The 24,447-nt window shown below is 42.8% G+C and overlaps 1 protein-coding gene and 1 pseudogene across 3 annotated transcripts in view; one reads left to right on the forward strand and one right to left on the reverse strand.

Annotated features, from left to right (window-relative positions):
- mpripb (myosin phosphatase Rho interacting protein b) overlaps positions 1–24,447 on the forward strand; it is a 163,964-nt gene that overhangs the window by 67,783 nt on the left and 71,734 nt on the right. For all 3 annotated transcript variants that reach the window (XM_033611704.2, XM_033611705.2, XM_033611706.2), the window contains exon 8: positions 19,534–19,660. In XM_033611704.2, coding sequence (XP_033467595.1) covers positions 19,534–19,660 — 127 coding nt within the window. The remainder of the gene's footprint in view (positions 1–19,533; positions 19,661–24,447) is intronic.
- On the reverse strand, positions 103–1,253 carry LOC144459410 (uncharacterized; annotated as a pseudogene).

Raw genomic sequence — 24,447 nt, forward strand, 5'->3', positions numbered from 1 at the left:
GTATACATTCAGTAGGCAATACCCTCAGTGGCTAGCTAGCTAACCCTACTCTTGTCAGGGTTTGAGTTTGGTTTGGAAATGGGGAATAAACGTGTAACTCTTTCACCCTCTTAGGGTGGTATCTGTGTCATCCTTAAGCTTGGGTCCTCTATCAGAGGCCTGGGAATTTGAGGGTTCTGCGCAGCATCCTTGCTTTTCCTAGGACTGTGGCCTCAGATGTTCCTGGAATCTGCCGAAGCCACTCTCCTAGTTTGGGGATCACTCCCCCAAGTGCTCCTACTACCACAGGGACCACGTCAACTTTGAGCTTCCACATCTGTTCCAGCTGTTCTTTCAACCCTCCATACTTCTCCACCTTTTCGTGTTCCTTCTTTCTCATGTTGCTGTCAGCTGGTATGGCCACATCTACCACACCTGCCCTCTTCTGGTGTTCAAGCACCACTATGTCCAGTTGGTTAGCCAGCAGCTGTTTGTCAGTCTGGAGGCTGAAGTCCCGCAGGATCCACCCATCCACCTTTGGTGGTGTGTCCCATCAGGATTTGGGTACTGAGATTCTATACTGGGTACAGATGTCCCTGTACACTATCCCAGCTTATGCTAAGGGCCTGTTCTTGTGCTGCAATGACTAGTGTCTCCATGCTGTCTGTCAGTCCAGCATTCTCCAGCCACTGGTAGGTCTTCTTGATATCAGCCACTTCCTCTATCTGACGGTGGTATGCACCATGTAGGGGCTTGTCCCCCCATGTTGTTTGCTCCTCCACCTCTTTGCCCTCATCAGGTTTCTGTTGTCTGAGGCATTCACTTAGCAGTTCATCCTTTGGGGCCATCTTCCGGATGTACCCCTGGATTTTGGATGCTTCATCCTGGATAGTGGCTCTGATGCTCACTAGTCCTTGGCCGCCCTCTTTCTGCTTAGTGTATAGCCTCAGGGTGCTGGACTCCATGCATGGTGAGGAGCTTTCTTGTCTTGATATCTGTGGCGTCCATCTCCTCCTTTGGCCAGCTTATGATCCCAGCTGGGTATCTGATGACTGGCAGTGCGGACATATTGATGACTCGGACCTTGTTCTGACCATTCAGCTGACTTCTCAGGACTTACCTTACTCCCTGTAGGTATTTGGTTGTGATTGACTTCCTTGCAGCCTCCTCATGATATCCATTAGCCTGCGGGATCCCAAGGTACTTGTAGCTGTCCTGGATATCTCCTATGTTGCCCTCTGGTAGGTCAGCTCCCGCAGTTCTGATCATCTTGCCTCTCTTTGATACCATCTGGCCACACTTGACATGACATCCCTATGACATCCCTATGTCCTTGCTGTAGATCCTGGTGGTGTGGATCAGTGAGTCGATTTCTCGCTCATTCTTGGCGTGCAGCTTGATGTCATCCATGTAGAGTAGGTGGCTTATTGTTGCCCCACTTCGGAATCAGCATCCATAGCCAGTCTTCTTGATAATCTGACTGAGGTGATTCAGGCCTATGCAAAACAGCAGTGGTGACAATGCATCCCCTTTGTACAGTCAGGTCCATAATTATTTGGACAATGATACAGTTGTCATCATTTTGGCTCTGTACACCACCACAATGGGTTTTAAATGAAACAATGAATACCTGCTTAAAGTGCAGACTCTCAGCTTTCATTTAAGGCTTTTTTCAAAAATTTAGTATGAACCGTGTAGGAATTACAACCATTTCTTCACACAGTCCCCCAACTTTAAGGGCTCATAAGTATTTGGACAAACTAACATAATCATCAATTAAACAGTCAGTTTTAATATTTGGTTGCAAATCCTTTACAGTCAATGACTGCCTGAAGTGTTGGACACATAGGCATCATCAGATGCTGGGTTTCTTCCCTGGTGATGCTCTGCCAGCCCTTTACTGCAGCTGTCTGCACTTCCTGCTTGTGTTTTGGGTGTTTTGCCCTCAGTTTTGGCTTCAGCAAGAGAAACGCATGCTCAATTGGATTCAGGTCAGATGATATGACTTGGCCATTGCAGAACATTCCACTTCTTTGCCTTAAAAATGTCTTTGGTTGCTTTTGCAGTATGCTTCAGGTCATTGTCCAACTGCACTGTGAAGCATCGTCCAATGAGTTTTGAAGCATTTGGTTGAATCTGAGCAGATAATGTAGCCCCAAACACTTCAGCTTTCATCCTGCTGCTCTTGTCAGCAGTCACATCATCAATAAATACAAGAGAACCAGTTCCACTGGCAGCCATACATGGCCATGACATAACAGTACCTCCACCATGCTTCACTGATGAGGTGGTGTGCTTTGGATCATGAGCAGTTCCTTCCCTTCTTCCTTCTCTTGTCTTCCCATCATTCTGGTAGTTGATCTTTGTTTTATCTGTCCATAGTATGCTGTTCCACAACTATACAGGCTTTTTAGATGGTTTTTGACAAACTCTAATCTGGCCTTCCATTTTTAAGGCTAACCAATGGTTTGCATCTTGTGATAAACCCTCTGTATTTATTCTAGTGAAGTCTTGTCTTGCTTACAAGAGCAGCAGGATGAAAGCTGAAGTGTTTGGGGCACCATTATCTGCTCAGATTCAACTAAATGCTTCAAAACTCATTGGACGATGCTTCACATTGCAGTTGGACAATGACCTGAAGCATATTGCAAAAGCAACCAAAGTCATTTTTAAGGCAAAGAAGTGGAATGTTCTGCAATGGCCAAGTCATATCATCTGACCTGAATCCAATTGAACATGCGTTTCTCTTGCTGAAGCCAAAACTGAGGGCAAAACACCCAAAACACAAGTAGGAAGTGCAGACGGCTGCAGTAAAGGGCTGGCAGAGCATCACCAGGGAAGAAACCCAGCATCTGATGATGCCTATGTGTCCAACACTTCAGGCAGTCATTGACTGTAAAGGATTTGCAACCAAGTATTAAAACTGACTGTTTAATTGATGATTATGTTAGTTTGTCCAAATACTTATGAGCCCTTAAAGTCGGGGGACTGTGTGAAGAAATGGTTGTCATTCCTACACGGTTCATACTACATTTTTGAAAAAAGCCTTAAATGAAAGCTGAGAGTCTGCACTTTAAGCAGGTATTCATTGTTTCATTTAAAACCCATTGTGGTGGTGTACAGAGCCAAAATGACGACAACTGTATCATTGTCCAAATAATTATGGACCTGACTGTATATGCCGCATTTGATGTTGAGTTGGGCAATCAGCTTTGAGTTGGCCTCTAGGGTCGTCTTCCACATTCCCATGGAGTTCATTATGAAGGTTGTTAGTGTCCTGTTGATCTTATATACAGTCAGGTCCATAATTATTTGGACAATGATACAGTTGTTGTCATTTTGGCTCTGTACACCACCACAATGGGTTTTAAATGAAACAATGAATACCTGCTTAAAGTGCAGACTCTCAGCTTTCATTTAAGGCTTTTTTCAAAAATGTAGTATGAACCGTGTAGGAATGACAACCATTTCTTCACACAGTCCCCCGACTTTAAGGGCTCATAAGTATTTGGACAAACTAACATAATCATCAATTAAACAGTCAGTTTAAATACTTGGTTGCAAATCCTTTACAGTCAATGACTGCCTGAAGTGTTGGACACATAGACATCACCAGATGCTGGGTTTCTTCCCTGGTGATGCTCTGCCAGCCCTTTACTGCAGCCGTCTGCACTTCCTGCTTGTGTTTTGGGGTTTTGCCCTCAGTTTTGGCTTCAGCAAGAGAAACGCATGCTCAGTTGGATTCAGGTCAGATGATATGACTTGACCATCACAGAACATTCCACTTCTTTGCCTTAAAAATGTCTTTGGTTGCTTTTGCAATATGCTTCAGGTCAATGTCCAACTGCACTGTGAAGCATCGTCCATTGAGTTTTGAAGCATTTGGTTGAATCTGAGCAGATAATGGTGCCCCAAACACTTCAGCTTTCATCCAACATATGTCATGTATTGTAGCTTAATTCCTACACAAAAAGGGCTTAAAGTGAAAAATTTGTAAATCGTTCTCCGTCTATAATTTTGCACCCTACTTGAGTCATGCCCACCTCTATTTATTTTTCACCCCTCTCTCCAGTTCTGCTGTATTAACACCGGGTTTAATATATTACTACTTAGCTCTCTCTCTACTCTACCAGTAGACTACCACATCCACCTGTTGCAGAAAATGCACACAGCAGTGTTTCCCCTAGGATGGAGTTGTAGTAGTGGGTGTAGGTGAAGCACACGCATGAAAAATAATTTTCACATGCGTGAAACTTTTTTGTATGCTTGCAAAGCACAGCCTGCTGGGATGTTTCTATGTATCTACTGGCACCAGAAGGGCTCTTTAGCACTAAGTACATATAGTACATGTGTGCACAGTATGAGCAGGTGAAATGTCTGTCTAGCTTACATATGAGGTGTCTCAAGATTTAGGAACATACAATTTTATTGAATATAATAAAGTAAAAAATCACTTGACATGCTGCTGTTTTGTGCTATGACCTATTTAAGTGTTGGAAGTTGTTATTTACGTGACAACACCTGAACGCAACACAAGCTCAGCATGAGTGCCATGCTGAGCTGCTGTGCGAGCAGCTGTTTGTCTGTGCGTAACAGCAATCTGTTATTTACACACTGTCCATTTCAATAACTGTCAGTTGACAAACTGCACCGGGCTCGGGTTCAGGTTTGGTCAGGAAAATGCGGCCTGAGCCGCTCTAGCATGCTCACCTGTGTGTGTGGCGGAACTCCGCCGTGCGCGACACAGAGAGCAGAGGAGAATTGTTAACGCGTGACCATGTAGAGACAGAAATGACACGATGGCATAACACCATAAATAGTATATTGTTATGTTATTATATGAAGCGTCCCGTCGCGCAAAATAATATCAATGGGGGCTGTGGGCAGGACATTGTTACACAGCTGTGCCTGTGACTTCAGGCAGAGAGACCGCTGCATCAGAGCAGAAGAGCACGTTTTAAAATACATTTATTTTATCAATTAGTTATTAACTTTTACTATTTTTAGCAACTTGCCCGATCGGGCAAGTGAGTTGTTAGTTTACATGCCCGACCTTGAGTTTTACTTGCCCCTGGTAATCGGGCAATCCTTATTGTTGAGCCCTGCGTTTGGATCCAACCGGAGCACCGAGCCCCAGTTTGTTATTCAGGTTAAAGTGAGAAGAAGCAGCGGGTTTGTCGGGCAACTAAGTGAAGCTGAGTGAAGTGGAGCCTGCGGAGGAAACACCGGGACCGTCTGGATGTAATAGTCCGTGGAGGTGCTGTGTTGCTCAGCTGCACAGATAGGAAACCCCTCAGCTGACAGGATGTACCACTCTCTCACTCCACTACTTTGTCAATAGGCTCGTTCGAGATGAACTGCGCCTCGCCTGGAAAGTAGATGAGACCAGGCGGCCGCAGCGGGGGGCGGTGACAAAAAGCCGCGGTGAAGTCGGACAGTTTCCCGACAGTTTCCAGCAGCCTTCAGTGCGTACAGGAAGTCACAGACACACTAAAGTGCAACACACACCGCCGCCGTACGCCGCGCATCAAAATGCCCGCCTCCATTATATTCTATGAACCAACCCACACTGGCGCCGGCCGACGCGCCGCGTGGCTCTGCTTCGGCCCACTGCTCTATTTCCAGCGCGGCCGGCGCTCATGGTGGCGCTGCGAGAAAAGCCTTTTATGTACGTCTCCTCTCATAGAATCAACTCCGGTTGTTTCAAATTTTTAATAAAACGACTTTAATAAGAAACTCACCTGTGAAATTCAAGTTGTTGTTGCCTCAAAGTTTTTCCCTCTTCTTCTTCTGTTACTAGCAGTTGGCAACCGTTGGCAACTAGTGTAGGTACAGCCACCTATATGGCTGGGGTGGGAAATACATGTTGACGGTGCCGCTGCGCGCCGCTGCCAGTGTGTGTTGGGGAGCGGCCCTTGACGGCCACAGCACCGCGCCGGCGGCATATATCAGTTTGTTCTCAGTCTCCAGTTGTTTTAATTATGATAGATTAATTTATTAAAATGCTTTACAGGTGATCTGTAGTTTATGTTAATGGTTTATCCTCTATTTGATATGAATTCTCCTGTAAATCAGCATCATATCAGTTTGACCTGTCCCCTCAACTACACAGGCTAAATAAACTATGTTTGACTATAAGGTTCATATTTTCAGAGGAAAAAAAATACAAGACAACAGCTTTCATTAAAGATCGGTCAGATACAGTCAGGGCTTCACACCTGCACAGATGTTAGTTTAAGAATTCTCATATCCCACTGACCACAAGTCTCTGTGTTGTTAAATACTTCAATAATTAAAAAAGTCCAATATTAATATACAGTAGACTCTGTATAGTTTATGATGAATGTATTTAGTCTCTGACAACTAAACTTCACCATCATTCACACAACATGTTTTCTGTTACAGAATAAACCTTCAAATCAGACAAATACAATCTTAATCTCTAAAATTCAACAAAAATGAAAAGTTTATCTAAAACGTCATCTTGTTGAGTCGACATCTAAACCAATCAGCTGTTAGATCAGGTGAGAGCCAGGCGGTGCAGTCGGTGGAGAGCAACTGCAGCACCTGGCTCTAAAAACTGTGGCTGCCTTGCTCTCGCGGTTTTATCACTGTCCGCTTTTGTAATACGTCAGAGCAAGTCGGGATGAAGTCGGGCACAAAACTAACCAGCATGCTTTGTGCGCCGATCGCCGGTGATTAAATCTGCGCAGGCCTGGCTCATCTCGAACGAACCTATTGTTAATGTACCTCCATGCTCTGAGCCCCCATAGAAGAAGAAGAAGTAAGAAAAAGTATGTGGCAATGCAGGCCAGGTATTGCGGAGCCTCTCGCAAAAAAACAAAAAACTAAAGCAAAAGAACCTGCTGAGACTGAGATTTTACCGACTGACAACCAAGAGACGGAGGTTAATGTTGCTGCTGCTGCTGCTACTCCCGCCGCTCCCGCCGCTGCCACCCCCCAGTCTCATCCACCGGCAGCATTAAGTGACTTGACTTTTTTTCCTTTAAATTATTAATTATTTGGTTGGCTGGTAAAATATCTGCCTGGCTGGTAAAAAATTTCACTTTCCAGCCAGCCAAAAGTTAGTTTTGGACCCTCCCGTAAAGGGAAAAATGATAGCCGGTTAAAGATATCAGTCTCATAAAATACGCTAAACTATTAATTTGGAGTTTTGATTAATAATTAAATTAATGACAACAACCAAAATTAACTGTAACGCCTGAAGAGGTTGACTATTCATTCACTCTTGTGCAGAGAGAGAGAGAGAGAGAGAGAGAGAGAGAGATGCAGGTGTGGTGATCAAAGAGCCGTTTGGCCTACAAAACAAATGGCTGACAACATAGAACTACAAGATGGCCGAATCAAAGCTGGCATCAGGTCGGGGGAGGTGTTTGTCTGACCGTGTGGTCAGGACAAAGACAAAGGAAAAGAAGTGGGAACTTTGAGATGCCTGTTTGGGTGTAGCTCTGTTGAAAGCCTATTTGTTAATGAGTCTATGTGAATGTGATTTGTGTTGCAAATAGTCTGGATTAGTGCAGAGATTGTTTAGTTGTGTGCAAGAATCTGTTTGTGAACAGTGTTAGCAAACTAAACACTTAGCTTTGGCGAAGCCAACTAATCAATGACCTAACTGCAAACAATCACAACAATAACTCAATGACAGCAAGAAATCACATACAACAAGCTAAATAGTCTTGCTTAGCCTGTAAAGCTGTGATAAAGCTACAGTTGCAATCAAAATTATTCAACACCCATTGCATATTAGGCTTATTGGCAAAATGTACAATTTTTCAGCTGTTTGCAATAAACAAAGTAGACAAGAACAGTTGAAATAGTTGAATAAAACTAATATTACCATGGTTTTTATCCAAATTCAACACAAAATGCTACTTTTAATCACTACTGCAGTCTCAAAATTATTCAACCCCCTGTCTCAAGCACACCTGATGCAACTAATCACAATTATTCAACCCCCTGTTTCAAGCACACCTAGTGCAACTAATCAAGGGCTTCATTAATTCAGGTGTGCTTGAGACGGAACACATAAATACCTGGACTGGCTAGGGTTTTGTTGAGAGTGACGTTTGATTGCATGTTAGAAATATGGCTAAGTCAAAAGAATTGTCCACAAAGTTCAGAGAAGAAATCATTGCCTTGCACAAACAAGGAAAAGGATACAAAACGATAGCAAAAGCTCTAAATGTTCCTAGAGATACAGTTGGAAGCATAGTTCGCAAGTTCAAAGTTAAAGGAACAGTGGCTACACTACCTGGACGTGGCAGAAAGAGTAAACTATCAGCGGCTGTCACCAGATTCCTGAGGAGGCAAGTGGTCAAAAACCCTTGAGTGACTGCAAAACACCTGCAGCAAGACTTGGTGGCAGCAGGCACTGAGGTTTCAGTTTGTACAATAAGGCGCATACTAAACACTGAAGGGCTCCATGCCGGGACTCCAAGACGTACACCACTACTGACCCAAAAGCACAAGAAAAGTTGGCTCCATTATGCTCAAAACCATATAAATAAGCCACAGAAGTTTTGGAATTCTGTTCTGTGGAGTGATGAAACTAAACTGGAACTTTTCGGGCCTGTTCTAAAGGTTCTGATCCGAGGAAGCCAGTCGCTCGGGGTTCTTGCAGAGTTAGACGCTGGGTGTTAACTCACTTAGTTCCTTGTTGCCGGAAAGCTAGTTGCAAACCTTGTGCTTGCAAGTCTAACTTCTCTGGCTCAGGTTTGCCTCAGCCTTGAGCGTGGGCAAGTTGTGGTCCAGGAAAAAGAAAAGTCTGTGAGCAATTGCCCCACCTTTGATGGTTCAGGGCAAGGAGCAAGGGACTGAGCATCTGGGCTGTTCCAGGCCCAGCAGGAAAGAGGTGTGGGCTGCTCCGCAGTTCCCGAGTAAGAGGGCAGGACTGTCTGAAGGGAGCAGACCTTCTACAGATGCCTGTGACATCACAGAGTCACATGTCACTGTAAAAGTCCTGTCCAATCAAGTTGTGAGACTTGTGTCTCACTGAGGTGTGAGGTGAGACATCCTGGAGATGGATGTCAAATAGCTGTCTTGTTTGGAGAACAAAGAGCATGCACAGAAGGAAGCCTTTAAATGTCCAGTGATGATTTTACCAAATGACAAATCATCTGTGGTCCTGTGAATCCCAACACTGCCTACCTCAGATATGAGTGATTACAATACTGATAGTCATACCACCGCAGACGTCACCTGGGTCAACAAGGTCTGCGTCAGTTGCTAGGGAACCAGGGCAACCTGATGACAAATGGGACATCTCATACATGGGCAAAGGCGGAGAACATGGAATTGATGGAAAACTACTCTACCAGCAACCCCAGTGATAGGGGATATATGCAGATATATGCAGAGCATGTGGGACCAATGGATATTTCAAAACCCACAGTCAAGACTAACTAAGAAACATCTTGTAGCACAGTGTTCCAACTAGGGATGTCCCGATCACATTTTTTTTGCATCCGATCCAATACGAGTCCTTTATCTTGAAACTGAGTCCGATCCGATACTTTGCAAAGCATTAAGAAAGAAAGAAAAAAAAGAATGCATCCAAGTTGTCCCATAAGGTTTTTTTTTTATTTAAAGAGTATCCAAAAAGCTTATCAGTGGTTCAGCAGCACAAAATGTAAACAAATTAAATATCTTCTTTTTGTCTTCAACAAACAAAATAAGCCTGTATCTTTTGTAGTGGTTTGACACATGAAACAAATATTTTTCTTTTACTCAGTCAAACCCCACAAAGAAACCATAAAACCCATAAAACAGGTCCCTTAACACCAAAATTAAATTGTTTTTACCTGGTTTCTGTAGAACAAAAGAATTATACTCAATTTTCAAAAATACAAATACAACCGTAATCAGTTTCAAGAAAGTATATGTTCTTTCCACCAAAGAAAAGAAATGTTCCGTTCCGTTCAGTCAGTTCAATCCAGTTCAAACAAGGAACTCCACTCCGTTTCCAAATAACATATCACAGTTCACAGTTCAATTCAGTTCAATCCACACAGTTCACTAAACAAAAGAAAACTCCACCCCAGGTTTTCTCGTTAACAAGGAGGTAAAGAGAATCCACTGTTTGCTCTGACTCAGTTCAGTTTCAAAACAATAAATCAACCCGGCCCGAAGGTTCCAAATAAGGAATAATGAAACGGAAAGTAACCCCCGGCTTTTGCCAACTCACAGGACCGTGGGTGAATGCCGTAACGCTCCGGCGTTGTTTCGGGCGTGGAGGCTCCGTAGGATCCCTTGATGTCCATGGCGGAATCTCTGAGGTGAGGCCGGTGGCTGGATGGATGATATTCCACAGGGAAGCGCACTTATTTCGCAGACTTTGAGCGGTGTAGAATGCCATGGTAGTCCAAGTGCACAGAGGACTCCTGGCTCATTTCTCATTCGCCGGCGACTCTCGCCATACTGCCAGGAGCAGCATAATGTAGGGGCCGGTCTACCTGGGCTCAGCTGATCAAGCCATCCCACTGGCGATAGCACCAGTGGTTGTGTCTGGAGGTACCCGTGTGTCTGGAAGTGAGCAAGCCATCAACTGACTGTCTTATAAAAAATATATATTTATAAAATATACAGGATCGCCACACTTTATACATTGGAAAGCGGAGGCAACAGTGAACAACATAGATGAAAAACCTGACCATTGTTGTTGTTTTGATTCCTCCGATCTTTTATTACCGATTCCGATTTTGTAAAAATAACGTGATCGGCGCCGATACATGATCCGAGGATAGTTCCAACATTCGCAATCGCCAACTACTATCGTAACTACTTCAACAATGCTACGGCAAGGGGGAGCCAGGATGACAGGTCACCCCCCACAGTCCGAGATTGGGTATCAAGCCCCAGTAGATACAAACGACCTCAATGAAAGATCAGCTGACCAGAGAAGAAAGATTGTGAGCTAACTGGAAACCTGGAGCCTCTGACGAATCCCGAAGCTGAGTTGCCAAGTACCTTCAGATGATCTGCTAGAAGATGTGAATGCTGCCCTTAATTCCCTACAAGGACCATCACAACAAGCTGATTCACAGTACAGCAACAGTAATCCTGGAGCTGCTTGGATACAAAATACATAATACTACTACTACTACTACTACTACTAATAATAATACATTTTATTTGTTAGGGCGCCTTTCAGGCCACTCAAGGTCGCCTTACAGCAGAGATAAAAAAAAGCATACATCAGACAAGAAACACAGCATACAAAACATCATACAAATACATTAAAATAGAGGGGAAGACAGTAAGACAGTGTAAGAACATAGTGCATTTGATCAGGTGAAATGGGCAAGTCTGAACAGATGTGTTTTGAGTTTGAATTTGAACAGATTGACAGATGTGGTGTTGCGGAGGTCAAGGGGGAGTGAATTCCAGAGCTGGGGAGCAGAGCTCCCCATGGTAGCCAGGCAGGTGGGGAGAACGGAGAGGTGGATGGAGGAAGAGGATCTGAGTGTGCGAGCGGGTGTGGCAATGTGGAGGAGGTCAGACAGGTATGGAGGGGCAAGGTTGTGAATGGCCTTGAAGGTGAGCAGTAAAATCTTGAATTGGATACGGTGTGTGATGGGGAGCCAGTGGAGCTGCTGCAGGATGGGTGTGATGTGGTGAGTGGATGGGGTCCTTGTGATGATACGAGCTGCTGAATTCTGTACTAGTTGTAGTTTATGGAGAGTTTTTTGTGGAAGACCGAACAGGAGGGAGTTGCAGTAGTCAAGGTGGGAGGTGACGAGACTGTGGACCAGAATGGGAGCTGTGTGAGTTGTGAGAGAGGGGCGGAGGCGGTTGATGTTGCGGAGATGGAAGTAAGCTGACCGGGTTATGTGGTTGATATGAGAAGTGTAAGAAAGTGTGCTGTCGAGGATGACACCCAGACTCTTGACCTGTGGGGAAGGAGAAATGGAAGAGTTGTCAATAGATAATGTGAAACTGGGGGATTTGGATAGGGTGGTTTTAGTGCCAATGAGTAGAATTTCTGTTTAGTCGCTGTTCAATTTGAGGAAGTTGGATGAAAACCAGGATTTTATTTTAAGGAGGCAGTCATTGAGGGTGGAGTCGGGTTTGGTGGAAATATGGAGCTGGGTGTCATCTGCGTAGCAGTGGAAGTGGATATGATGTTTCCGGAAGATGTAGCCAAGGGGGAGTAAGTAAATGATGAATAGCAGGGGCCCCAGGACAGAGCCCTGGGGCACACCTGTGGTGACTGGGAGTGGTTGTGATGTGAATGATTTGAGTTGGATGAACTGAGAGCGGCCAGAGAGGTAGGATTTGAACCAGTTGAGGGGAGTCTGTCCAGGAGGGTGGTGTGTGAGATGGTGTCGAAGGCCGCACTCAGGTCAAGCAGGATGAGGATGGATAGGAGACTGGAATTGGCTGCCAGGAGGAGATCGTTGGTGATTTTGAGAAGTGCCGTTTCAGTACTGTGGAGAGGGCAGAAACCAGACTGGAATTGTTCAAAAAGATTATTGCGAGAAAGGTGGGAATGGAGCTGAGAGGCAACGGTTTTTTCAAGTGTCTTTGAGAGAAATGGAAGATTGGAGATGGGACGGAGGTTATTGTGGTTATTGGGATCTGCGCCAGGTTTCTTGAGTATTGGGGTGACAGCAGCTGTTTTGAGGGGTGAGGGAACAATTCCAGTGGTGAGGGAAGAATGGATTATGTGCGTGATGAGAGGGGCCAGAGAGGGAGCGTTGGCTTTAACAAGAGCAGTTGGAAGGGGATCTAACTGGCAGGTTGATGATTTGGATTTTTTGATCAGACCAGTGGTTTCGAAAAGGGACGGTAGAGCAAATGCTGAGAGTGACTGGGAAGGGGATACAGAGGGAAATAACACGAAGGCAACGATGGTGGGGATGGGGCCAGATAACTGTGAGGTGATGGATTCAGATGTGTGGTAGGCACAGGTAGAAACCGGCAGGACTTGCCACTTCTCACGGTAGAGCATCGCGAGGCCCCCTCCCCTGCCAGAGTCATGCGGTCGACAGCTATAAATAAATCCTCAACAGAGAAAATCAAGCTTATGGTCCGTGATAAGATCCTGTATGAGCTGACACTTGTTCGTGAGCGAGCAGATGTTTAACAGTCCGAAATTCGCATTGGTGTTACCATGCTTGTGAGATGAGGAGGCAGGGGCACTCAGTTTTATGTAGGAGAGGTTATTTTTATTTACAGCTTTGAAAGGGTCTGACAGTTACAATGGTCGCAATGGGGAAAGCAGTAGCAGAGGGGTGTAGTGACAGCAGGGGGCTGTAGGGGGAGTAGACAAAGACAGTGGTACACTGAGAAGGCACAGTAGAAGAAGAGGGAGGGACCTGTGTGTGTGAGTTGGTGAGGTGAGTAAACAGTCAGTCACATGGGTATGATTGGACAGCGTGCTGCAGGTTGGCTTTTAACATGGAGCTGCCGAGTCTGTTTGGATGGATACCGTCGGGTTTTATCAAGGATTGGCGATTCCAGAGCAAGTTGAAATTATCTATGAAGCCTACACTGAGTGCTCTGCAGACAGATGTGGAGCCAGGTCTGGAGCTGGAGGACTCTGCTCAACTTTTCTATCCCACAGCCTTGAGGAGAGAGCAGTCCACTGATGAAGATGGATTTGCCAGTGCTGGTTAGGAACTGTAGGAGTTGTCTGAACTGTGATTTGGTCACCTCAGAGTGTTGAAGGGATGAATCATTAATTCCAATGTGAACAATAATCCTGTGGATGGAGGACGGCAATGTGTTCAGCAGATCTGGGAGTTTTTGCAGGATGATTGGGACTGTGGCTTCGGGGAAGCAATGCGTTACGGCATTAAAAAAGCGGATGTGTTGTGTTAATGAGTCCCCAATAATTAAAGTAGTCGGAGGAAAAAGGGGGCGAGGGGATGCTGAATGTGGGGTCTTACCAGAGGCGATGAAGTGGCTGGAGAGGGACAGGCAGAGAGGGGGGCGGGAGCGCGCTGCGGTGCCAGTGTAAACAGTGGCATGGAGCGGAGAGTCTTGCGGAGAGAGGAGCGCTCATGTATGGTGATAGAGGGCCTCGTAGGTGACGGTAAGCCGTGAGACCCCTGGGACGGAGATGGAGAAGGAGGGGGAGGACGCTCGGGCTCCTCATCAACAAGAGGAAAAGTGAGGGGTGCAAACTTATTCTCCAGCTGGATGTTGTGATGAAGCGCGTTGGGAGGAGTGCCTCCCTCTCCTGCCGAGAGATTTATTTACATATATATATATATATATATATATATATATATATATAAATAATAAAAAAATATAAATAATAAATATATATAAATGTAAATATAAATATGTTTCTTCTTTCTGATGTTGTTGTTGCTGTTATATATACATATATATATATATATATATATATATATATATATATATATATTTACACACAGATACATATATACACTGCCTGGCCAAAAAAAAAGTCACCACCAAAAAAAAAGGTCATACACTCTAATATTTCGTTGGACCGCCTTTAGCTTTGATTACGGCACGCATTCGCTGTGGCATTGTTTCGATAAGCTTCTGCAATGTCACAAGATTTATTTCCATCCAGTGTTGCATTAATTTTTCACCAAGATCTTGCATTGATGATGGTAGAGTCTGACTGCTGCGCAAAGCCTTCTCCAGCACATCCCAAAGATTCTCAATGGGGTTAAGGTCTGGACTCTGTGGTGGCCAATCCATGTGTGAAAATGATGTCTCATGCTCCCTGAACCAGTCTTTCACAATTTGAGCCCGATGAATCCTGGCATTGTCATCTTGGAATATGCCCGTGCCATCAGGGAAGAAAAAATCCATTGATGGAATAACCTGGTCATTCAGTATATTCAGGTAGTCAGCTGACCTCATTCTTTGAGCACATACTGTTGCTGAACCTAGACCTGACCAACTGCAGCAACCCCAGATCATAACACTGCCCCCACAGGCTTGTACAGTAGGCACTAGGCATGATGGGTGCATCACTTCATCTGCCTCTCTTCTTACCCTGATGCGCCCATCACTCTGGAACAGGGAAAATCTGGACTCATCAGACCACATGACCTTCTTCCATTGCTCCAGAGTCCAATCTTTATGCTCCCTAGCAAATTGAAGCCTTTTTTTCCGGTTAGCCTCACTGATTAGTGGTTTTCTTAAGGCTACACAGCTGTTCAGTCCCAATCCCTTGAGTTCCCTTCGCATTGTGCGTGTGGAAATGCTCTTACTTTCACTATTAAACATAGCCCTGAGTTCTACTGTTGTTTTTCTTCGATTTGATCTCACCAAACGTTTAAGTGATTGCCGATTACGATCATTGAGGATTTTTTTCCAGCCACATTTCTTCCTCGAAGATGATGGGTCCCCACTATCCTTCCAGTTTTTAATAATGCGTTGGACAGTTCTTAACCCAATTTTAGTAGTTTCTGCAATCTCCTTAGATGTTTTCTCTGCTTGATGCATGCCAATGATTTGACCCTTCTCAAACAGACTAACATCTTTTCCATGACCACGGGATGTGTCTTTCGACATGGTTGTTTAGGAAATGAGAAGCAACTCATTGCACCAGTTGGGGTTAAATAACTTGTTGCCAGTTGAAAGATAATCGCCCATGCAGTAATTATCCAATAGGAGGCTCGTACCTATTTGCTTAGTTAAATCCAGGTGGCGACTTTTTTTTGGCCAGGCAGTGTATATATATCATTACAGCTGATGTCTGGTTTACCAAAACTATAGTGACCACTTGAGATGAAGCTCTGCTTTATCCAAGCTGTAAATGCTGGTTTTGAAAAGTCTGTATGATAGACTGAGCCATACCTGACCTTGAGCTTAAATGGAACAAGAGGGACACATTAACACACAGGTTTGACAGAAGCCTGATGACACCTTGCTGTCCGTTGATAGGTGAAGTATTTAATCAGCGTCAAATTGAACCTAATGAACCAGGTTAGTGGATTGCTTTCTTGGAATCTGAGATTTATACTGCCAACACTGTGCTCTGGAAATACTTGAGCCTTTTGGCTTATCCTTTTAAAGGCACATATACACATATGCACAGACACACTCAGTTCAGTGACGCGTATACTTCCAAAGCTTTTGATGTGCACACATACTCTCTCACAGTCAGTGTAGTTTTTTTTGGAAGGGAGGAGAAATGAAGACTGGGATTTGTGAAGCCCTTTGAATACACTCCTGTGTGTGTTTTTGAGAAAATCAGATTTTTAAAATTTTTTATCTGCAGTCTTACTAACTGTAAGCATAGACTGTATAAACAGCCAGCCACTGGTGTTATTTGCAAAGAGGTCACAGGTCTTACACATACCTACACACATCAAAGATGGCAGCATTTCAAACAAACCAAATGGGTGAGGTGGAGATCATCTTTTTCCTCCCACATTCAGCTTACTGCTCCATTTAGTCCCTCTATCCATGCAGATATGAAAGGAAAAGGAGGAGGAGAGGAAAATGGGAGGACTGCCACATACTGGCCCTTAAACACATTACTGGTTCACCTGGGCTAGTTAGGGATTTGACAGACACAAACTCTCATTCTCTACAGACATACACATACAACAGCCACAGAGACCATGACTTCAGCTCCTTTCAGATTTGTACCATTTTACATGTATACAACAGTGAATAAGTACTCAAGTCACTTTTACGTAAAAGTCACAACAGCAACCAATTTGTAATCTTTAGAGAGATTCTTTGGATGTCAGATCAGTCCATGAAATAGATAATTCCCCCTTACAATGTCACACAAACCAGGCTCAAGTCCCTGACCATGAAGATGGTGTGGAATTTGACCAGTGACTTTTATTGCATTTAATTTCCCCTACTACAATTTTTTTTCCTGGCATCTCTCTACCATTAGCTATCTAATAAGACATAAACAATACCCATAAAATAATTATTAAAAGAGAAAAAAAATCTATCCTGCAAACATGTCTTTCTCCTTTTAGATTTTGCTTTCAGTTATGTTCAGGTGCATGGAGGGAATTATGAATATCCAGCAAAAAACTTAACATACAGCATGGAAGCAAATACAAATTGAATTATAGCTGCTGCACAGCGATGGGTCGGGTCTGGGCATTTATAGGCATTTCTGAGCAACAAGCAGAAGAATTGGAAGACATTTACGAATTTAGCAACACAATCTGCCTTTTGCATCAGCTGAGGCTTGAACTCACAACCTCTGAGACTAGGAATCTATTCTATCTCACTGAGCTAATTAGTTAGTGACAATTCATGTGTAGCTTCACAAATTGACTAAGCCAGACGTGCAGGTTTAGCAGCCGTCCATGCATGGAAAAGCAGATTCCAAAGCACTGTAAAAAATTCAGTTATCGAAACAAAAATCTGAAAATACACATATTGCATCTAGACAGCATGGAGATGTTGGTAATTTGTTTGTAACAATGATTGATTTGCTCCATAAGTGAAAAGCTGATGTTTAAAATTGCCATTTTTACATTGACTCCAATTGTTCACATTAGAGCAAAATTCAAAATGCTGTCAAAAATTCAGTTGAGATAAAATTCTGAAATTTGCCACACATCATCTACCATGACTCTAGAATTTTGTCATTTTTTTCATGAACATTGAAGATTTATTTAGCAAGAATTTGCATGTATATGTTTACAGTACCGTTTACAGTCAAACATTTTGATGCACTGTAGGCTCAATTTTTGATAAATCAAAAATCTGAGAAACATAGTTTTTGTAGGACAGTCTGAAGATGCTCTGTTTGGTGTCAATTGAGCAAAAATTGTGGGAGGAGATAGGTTTAAGAAGTTTTACAGTTTTTGAAAAAAACAGTGAGGAACTTCATCATTTTTAATAGGTTTAAATGTACAAAAGTTTCTTCAGTATTGGGGCTACAGTTTGATGAAAGTTGTGAAGTTGTAGCACATATGGTTGATGTGTTATGAATTTTCAAAGTTTTGAACTTTAGACGCTTGCTGTAGCGCCACCATCAGGACTATTGGCTTGAGTTTACAGCTGAGGATACCTGGCATGAGACTGGACCTTTGTGCAAAGTTTGGTGAATTTTCGCCCATGGGAAGTATGATTTCCTCGGAAGAAGAAAGAAGAAGAATACCTAGGATTACAATAGTGTCCTGGCAGCTTAGCTGCCCGGACCCTAAATATAGCTGCAAGCAGCGATTCCAGGATTCAAGCCAGCATGGACTGTTAAAAGTTGAAAGCTGCAAAGGATAAAGACCTTTGATAGTTTACATCATAGATATATATACGTAGACGCTGCATTGACTTTGTCGACCCATTGCAACAATACATCAGCAGCGCTGCCATATTGGAGAGAGTTGCCTGTAAATAAATGCAAGCAAAGGGGAGCTGTGGTTTTCCTGGATAAAAGGGCCTGTAAGGTTGATATTTCTCATTGATTTCACTGAGTCATTTATATATTTCTGGGTTTATGATCTACGTGTAGTAGGAAAAAAAATCTGTCTCCACTGAATTGTAATCTTGATATTTAGGCTATGATCACTGCTGGATGCTCAATAGAGGAGAGTATGTTAGGATTATATAAACTGAATTAGTTACATGGTATAAAAGAATTCCTTGTCATGAGGAATAGTAAAATGCTTGTCAGTCAAGCATGGATTTGGATTATTATCCTTGGTTAAATACTTGTGGAAATTTCCCCATATAATGTGGATGTAGACAACTTATCAACCTGCCGAAGTAGACAACTTATCAACCTGATAGCTAACACTGTCTGATTGTCAAGTCCTTTTCCAACTTTCACTGCTACTAATTTTAGAAAGGCCACCGCAAGAAAATATGTTCTTTGTTTCGGTTATCAAACCACCTGTGGATCATAAGTGTTTGTTTCTGGCTGCCAGTGGTTCGTCATAGCTAATGTAGCTAGTGCGATGATGTAGCTAGTGCGTAAATATAGCTAGCTTGCTTATGTTAGTGAGCCTTTCATTTTCCATCACTGCGGCAGCAGGAAGCAGAGAGATGCTGCAGCGGCTTGACCAGGGTGCATAGAAGTGACAAAAATAGCAGCCCATAGTAAATGCAATTTTTTTATTTATTTTTTTTATAAAGGGTTCTGGAAATTGCATCACAATTAACGCTTTAACACTAATACATAAAAGCACACAAAGCAAACAAAAAAAATAACAGTCAAAACATTCAGCTGATTGTAAATGAAAAAAATTCAATCAATTATCGGTTACAAAAAAAACAAAGAGCAACATGATGACTGTGTTGCTCTCAAATTTCTCTCAAATGCTCATTTTTAAATCTGTTATCAGTCTGATTTGCCTTATCTTAACAGTTCTTCAGATGCAGTGGAAGTGTAAACAGGAAAGCATACAGAAGACTTTTAGTTCCTGTTTCAGATACTGAGTTTAGGTCTTGGAACTATTCAGTTAAAAGGGAGCTTAGGATATATTATCTGACACCACGTCCCATAGGCCTTAATGCCTTTTAGTACCATTACCATACAAGGCCATGGTGCTTGGAAAAAAATTAAGAAGACTGATAATGTATAGGAAATACTTAGTTTTATATGTGTGTCTGTGGGTTGATTTGCAGTCGCTCCGGTGTTATTGAGAAGTTAGAGGCCTTGGAGCTGGAGAATCAAGAGAAGATGGAGGTGGAACAGTCTGGGAGGAGTGGAGCCCGACAGGGCAGAAGTGAGCACAGAAGCTTCCACAGAGAGGTAACACGTGTGTGTGTGTGTGTGTGTGTGTGTGTGTGTGTGTGTGTGTGTGTGTGTGTGTGTGCGTGCGTGCACTTGCATATTTGATCAAACAGCCAACACTGTGCAGCAGTTTATAATGGATACTTGGAAGCACTGTTTTAAATGACATCACATGGCACAACAGATGTGGATGCTGCATTCGACCATCAGAGTAGGTTTTGCCTTTTTCCTCTGTCGCAGCACCTCCCCTCACTCTTCTATCTTTTCCCTTCACCCTCTTCCCTCCATCTCTCCCTCTCTCTGTACTGTCTTTGTTTTGTTTGTAGGTCTGAGGTTTGCAGTGTATGCTGTATGTACTTCCAGTTTCTGTGCTGTGCTGGGATTGCCCTGTTGATTTTGCTTTCTTTTCCCATGCTTGCCCTCTGTGCTCTGCTAGAACCACTCAAAACACAGAGACCCAACACACCGATAAACAAAGTCACAGTCAGATGCTGTTAAACACGTGTTTTTTGTTCTGGCCCTAGATCTTTTGGTCTGGCACTGAAAGATCAAATTGCAAATACAAATTAATCAGAACCTTCTAATATCAATTTTTTTTATTCCAAGGGATGTGTAACACCCGCCAATGTAATAATGTCCACAAACGTAATAAAAATCTGCAGCATTTAATGTAATAAACCCACAAATGTAATAAATTTTCCACAAACGTAATAGCCGCTGCCTACTACAAACGTAACACGCGATTTCCCATAAATGTAATAACTATTACGTTTGCAGGGATTTATTACATTTGTGGGGAAGTGAAAATCTTTATTGTAATAACTTCCCACAAATGTAATAATACAATGAATAATGGTCGTTGTGGTTGTTGTTTGTGTGTTTGCCTATACACCTACTAATACTACTGACCATGGGTGCAAAATCCAGCTGCTGACTCTCCGCTCCGCTCACACACAACGGATCCCCCCCCTCTCTCTTTTTTAATTGTTTTGTGGCATATAAATATCTAGTTTAAACAGATTTATTTCTTTGCATAAGCAAAATGCTTCTTGTTAATGAGGATCATCTCTCTCTCTCTCTCACCGCTGGGTGGGGCGCCTCCAGAAATTTTTCATAGGGGTGGCCAGATGGAGCCACTTAAAATCTTGGGGTGGCACACCAAAACTAAAAGCCATAATTTCAGGATTTTATTATACTGTTGTAGTATATAGGCTAGTAAAAAACTATCAGAAAGACTTAAGGAAATGCCTACTGATATACTTTGGTTTATTGTGTTACATTTAATGTTACTAATGATCTAATGTGCATAGACTAATAACAATACAGTTAACATTTTGAGTTCCACAATAATTTTGTTTTATTGTGTTATGTATATGTGTTAGGTGATTCATTGTTTTTAAAATAGGCTAGTTATCCTTTTCCTTGAAAAGACACTTATACAGCTTAATTTAAAGGTGTACATTTATTGTAATCAAAACAATCACTGGGAAAAAGCAGGTACTGGCAGATACAAACAGAAGCAAGTACAAAAATACTCATATTTTTGCTTTATGTAACAAGAAACCAGGGCTCAATAGTCTTTCTTATTCTGATTACTAGGCTATACAGTATGTTTAACAAACACTCATATCATTGCTTAATGTAATACAAAAAAAAATACTTATTATTATGAATGAATGAGTGACATCATGGTATTTTTTATTCCTGCTGTATAGCACATCACACATCGCCACTCACTAGGCTGCTGACTGGCTGCCATAAGCTACACACAAATAAAACATTAAGAAGTTCTAACAAATGCAAATTTTATTACATTTTTTCCATAAGGAGGCCAACAGTAGAATTCACCACATGACAAAAGCAGACAAGAACTACCGTAGTTTGAGCACTGTCCTTGGTGCTGAAGATGTCCCCAAGCCTGTTACAGGCAGCGGTTATAACAAAATCACTTTAAGCGCTGTCCTTGGTGCTGAAGATGCAAAAACACACAAATGTCTATACTTCAAAACTCACTACCTCTGACATGACGAACCAAGACAGTGTACATAGATAAAAAAACAACATCAGCAGAAAAACAGAAGTCCTGCAAACCAACAACAAGCGGCGATCACCATGGCCAGCTCGGATTTCCTGCCATTTTATTATTTTATCCACTTCGCTTCAACCGATCACCACAAAAATGTTATCATCTGTTCCTTGTCCCATTATCAACCTTTCCTGAAAATTTCATCAAAATCCGTTCAGAACTTTTTGAGTTATTTTGCAGACAATCAAACAAACAGACCAACGCCGGCGAAAACCTTGGCCGAGGTAATAAAGAAATAAAAACAAGACAGCTGTTGGCAACTAACGCTGTTGCTGCTGCAGCTACAATTAGGCTACTACTGTTATCCAAACTAATAAATTAAAGGAAGCAAAGATTGTTTAACCTATAATTCCGCATTATGTTGCCTTCTTTCCACAGCAAATTATTTCTTTTTAATGAATGGCTCAGAGAAATGCCATCTAGCAAAGTTAAATATTTTCACCACCATTTTAGTTATGAAATAGCCTCACATATGATATTCAAGGTGCACACACACACAAGCAGAATCTCACACACATAAAATGTGACTGGAATTAATAAACAAGCAGTAAATGCACAGTGGGGGTTATTTGTTTTCTGTATTGGCGTGATGTGCCGTGTTAATTGAGTGAATCGTCCGAGCCAGACGCGTATTAATTTGAGTTTGATTTAATTTAATTACACTGAAGTTGTTGAGTTAAACTAACCATACGAGTCCTTTTCATTTATATACAATTTATTGCTTCATTTTGAAAGCAAAAAGACTTAAGTTTTTTGGGGATTTCATGTTAAATCAGGGGTTTCAGCTTGGCACCGTGAACCTGTGCCCCCTGTGACCTGTAAAAGTAGCGTTGTGACATAAGCATCAGTTTCTCTTGTTGGCGAATTGTTACAAGCTGATGAATTCGCTGGTCAAGGCTAGGCAACACGTTAGTACAGGTGAAATGACAGACAGATAGATGGTTTGTCTCTAACAAAATACTTTCTGTAGAAGTGCTGCAAAAACAGATCAATACTTAATATACATCTGCAACCAGAGCGCATTACGCTGTCAATAGGCTTTATGTATGGGGAATACCAGAATATGTTATCCAAATAAGGGCATGTACGTCACATCCGCTGTGTGATAGCGGAGCGGAGAGTCAGCAGTTGGATTTTGCACCCACGGTCAGTAGTATTAGTAGGTGTATAGGCAAACAAACAAACAACAACCACAACGACAATTATTCATTGTATTATTACATTTGTGGGAAGTTATTGCAATAAAGATTTTCACTTCCCCACAAACGTAATAAATCCCTGCAAACGTAATAGTTATTACATTTGTGGGAAATCGCGTGTTACGTTTGTAGTAGGCAGCGGCTATTACGTTTGTGGAAAATTTATTACATTTGTGGGTTTATTACATTAAATGCTGCAGATTTTTATTACGTTTGTGGTTTATTACGTTTGTGGACATTATTATATTGGCAGGCATTACAGGGTGTTACCAACAGACGTAGATGTAATGACTCTGGATGCATCTGTAAAGACTTTAAACCACAGATACTCAAATTGCATTGCCCGAGGTCTACACTTGCAAAACAACAGGAGGCCAGGGGCCACTCTGCAGCCACACTTCTGTACAAGGGCATTACTAGGATTTGAGGACAATTGGGGCTTAGCTCAGAAGTCTGTTGAGAGATCCGAGGGATTCTCCCAAGGCACTTTCTTTGATAAACAAGCTTTATTTTGATGCTTTTTTTTAATGCACTCTGGCACCTGAAGCTGCGTTCACACTGCTGTGTGGAAACTGGCAGCCTCCAGTTTTTTCAATGAGGGGAAGGCGGCAGAGGGGAAGCAGTTGCATGGCAGTACAAGTATGAAGCAGTTGTCGGCCATGTGAACACGCACAGATTTTGCAGTGCTACGTAGAGTTCACTGTGTGGCCGCCTGGCTTTGGATGATCAAAAACATGGCGGTGGGCATCACGGAAGCAGAAAGACGACAAGACGGAGGAGCTGATAATGTAGGTGTCTGAATACCCATAGTTGTTACATGCAGTGCTAGCAACTTATAAGGACAGCCAGAGGGAAAACTAGGCCTGTGATAACATTTCCACCAAAATGTTGGAGGATGAAATGGAGGGCCATGATGACAGTGCTGTTCACAGACCTGTTGGCTTTGTTGATGAACAGGGGGGTCCAGGAGGGGGACAGAATAAAATGCTCAAAAGACTTAATAACCATGGAGGTCAGGGTGATGGGTAGTCTTCTTTTCCGTTTTACTTGTTGACATTTCCCGCGGGATCCCAATCGCAATGCAGTCCTCTATTGTCAGGACTGTGCCATTGTCTTTCAAATGGACAATAGAACTCATTCAACTGGTTTGCCAGACGCAGCTTGTAAATGAAGTGGGAGTCTTTAGGTTTACAGTTGGTGATCTGTCTGAGCCCCTTACAGACAGAAGCACTGGCTGAGAAATGTTGTTGGAGTTTCTCAGAGTTTAGTCTTTTAGCTTCTCTCACCGCCTTGCTGAACCTGTATTTAGCCTTTAAACCTGTCCCTGTCATTAGTTGTCTGACCTTTGCCGTGAACCAGAGTTTGTCATTGTTATATCTCACCCTAGTGTGTAATGGAATACACATTACATTGGAATACATGCAGCAGGAGCTGCTCAGTCCATAGGGACTTGAGTTGGGAACCGGAGGGTCGCCTGTTCAAGTCTCCGTCTGGACCAAATACGGAGTGTGGACTGGTGG

Source organism: Epinephelus lanceolatus, chromosome 21 (genome assembly GCF_041903045.1).
Source record: "Epinephelus lanceolatus isolate andai-2023 chromosome 21, ASM4190304v1, whole genome shotgun sequence".
Taxonomy (NCBI): Eukaryota; Metazoa; Chordata; class Actinopteri; order Perciformes; family Serranidae; genus Epinephelus; species Epinephelus lanceolatus.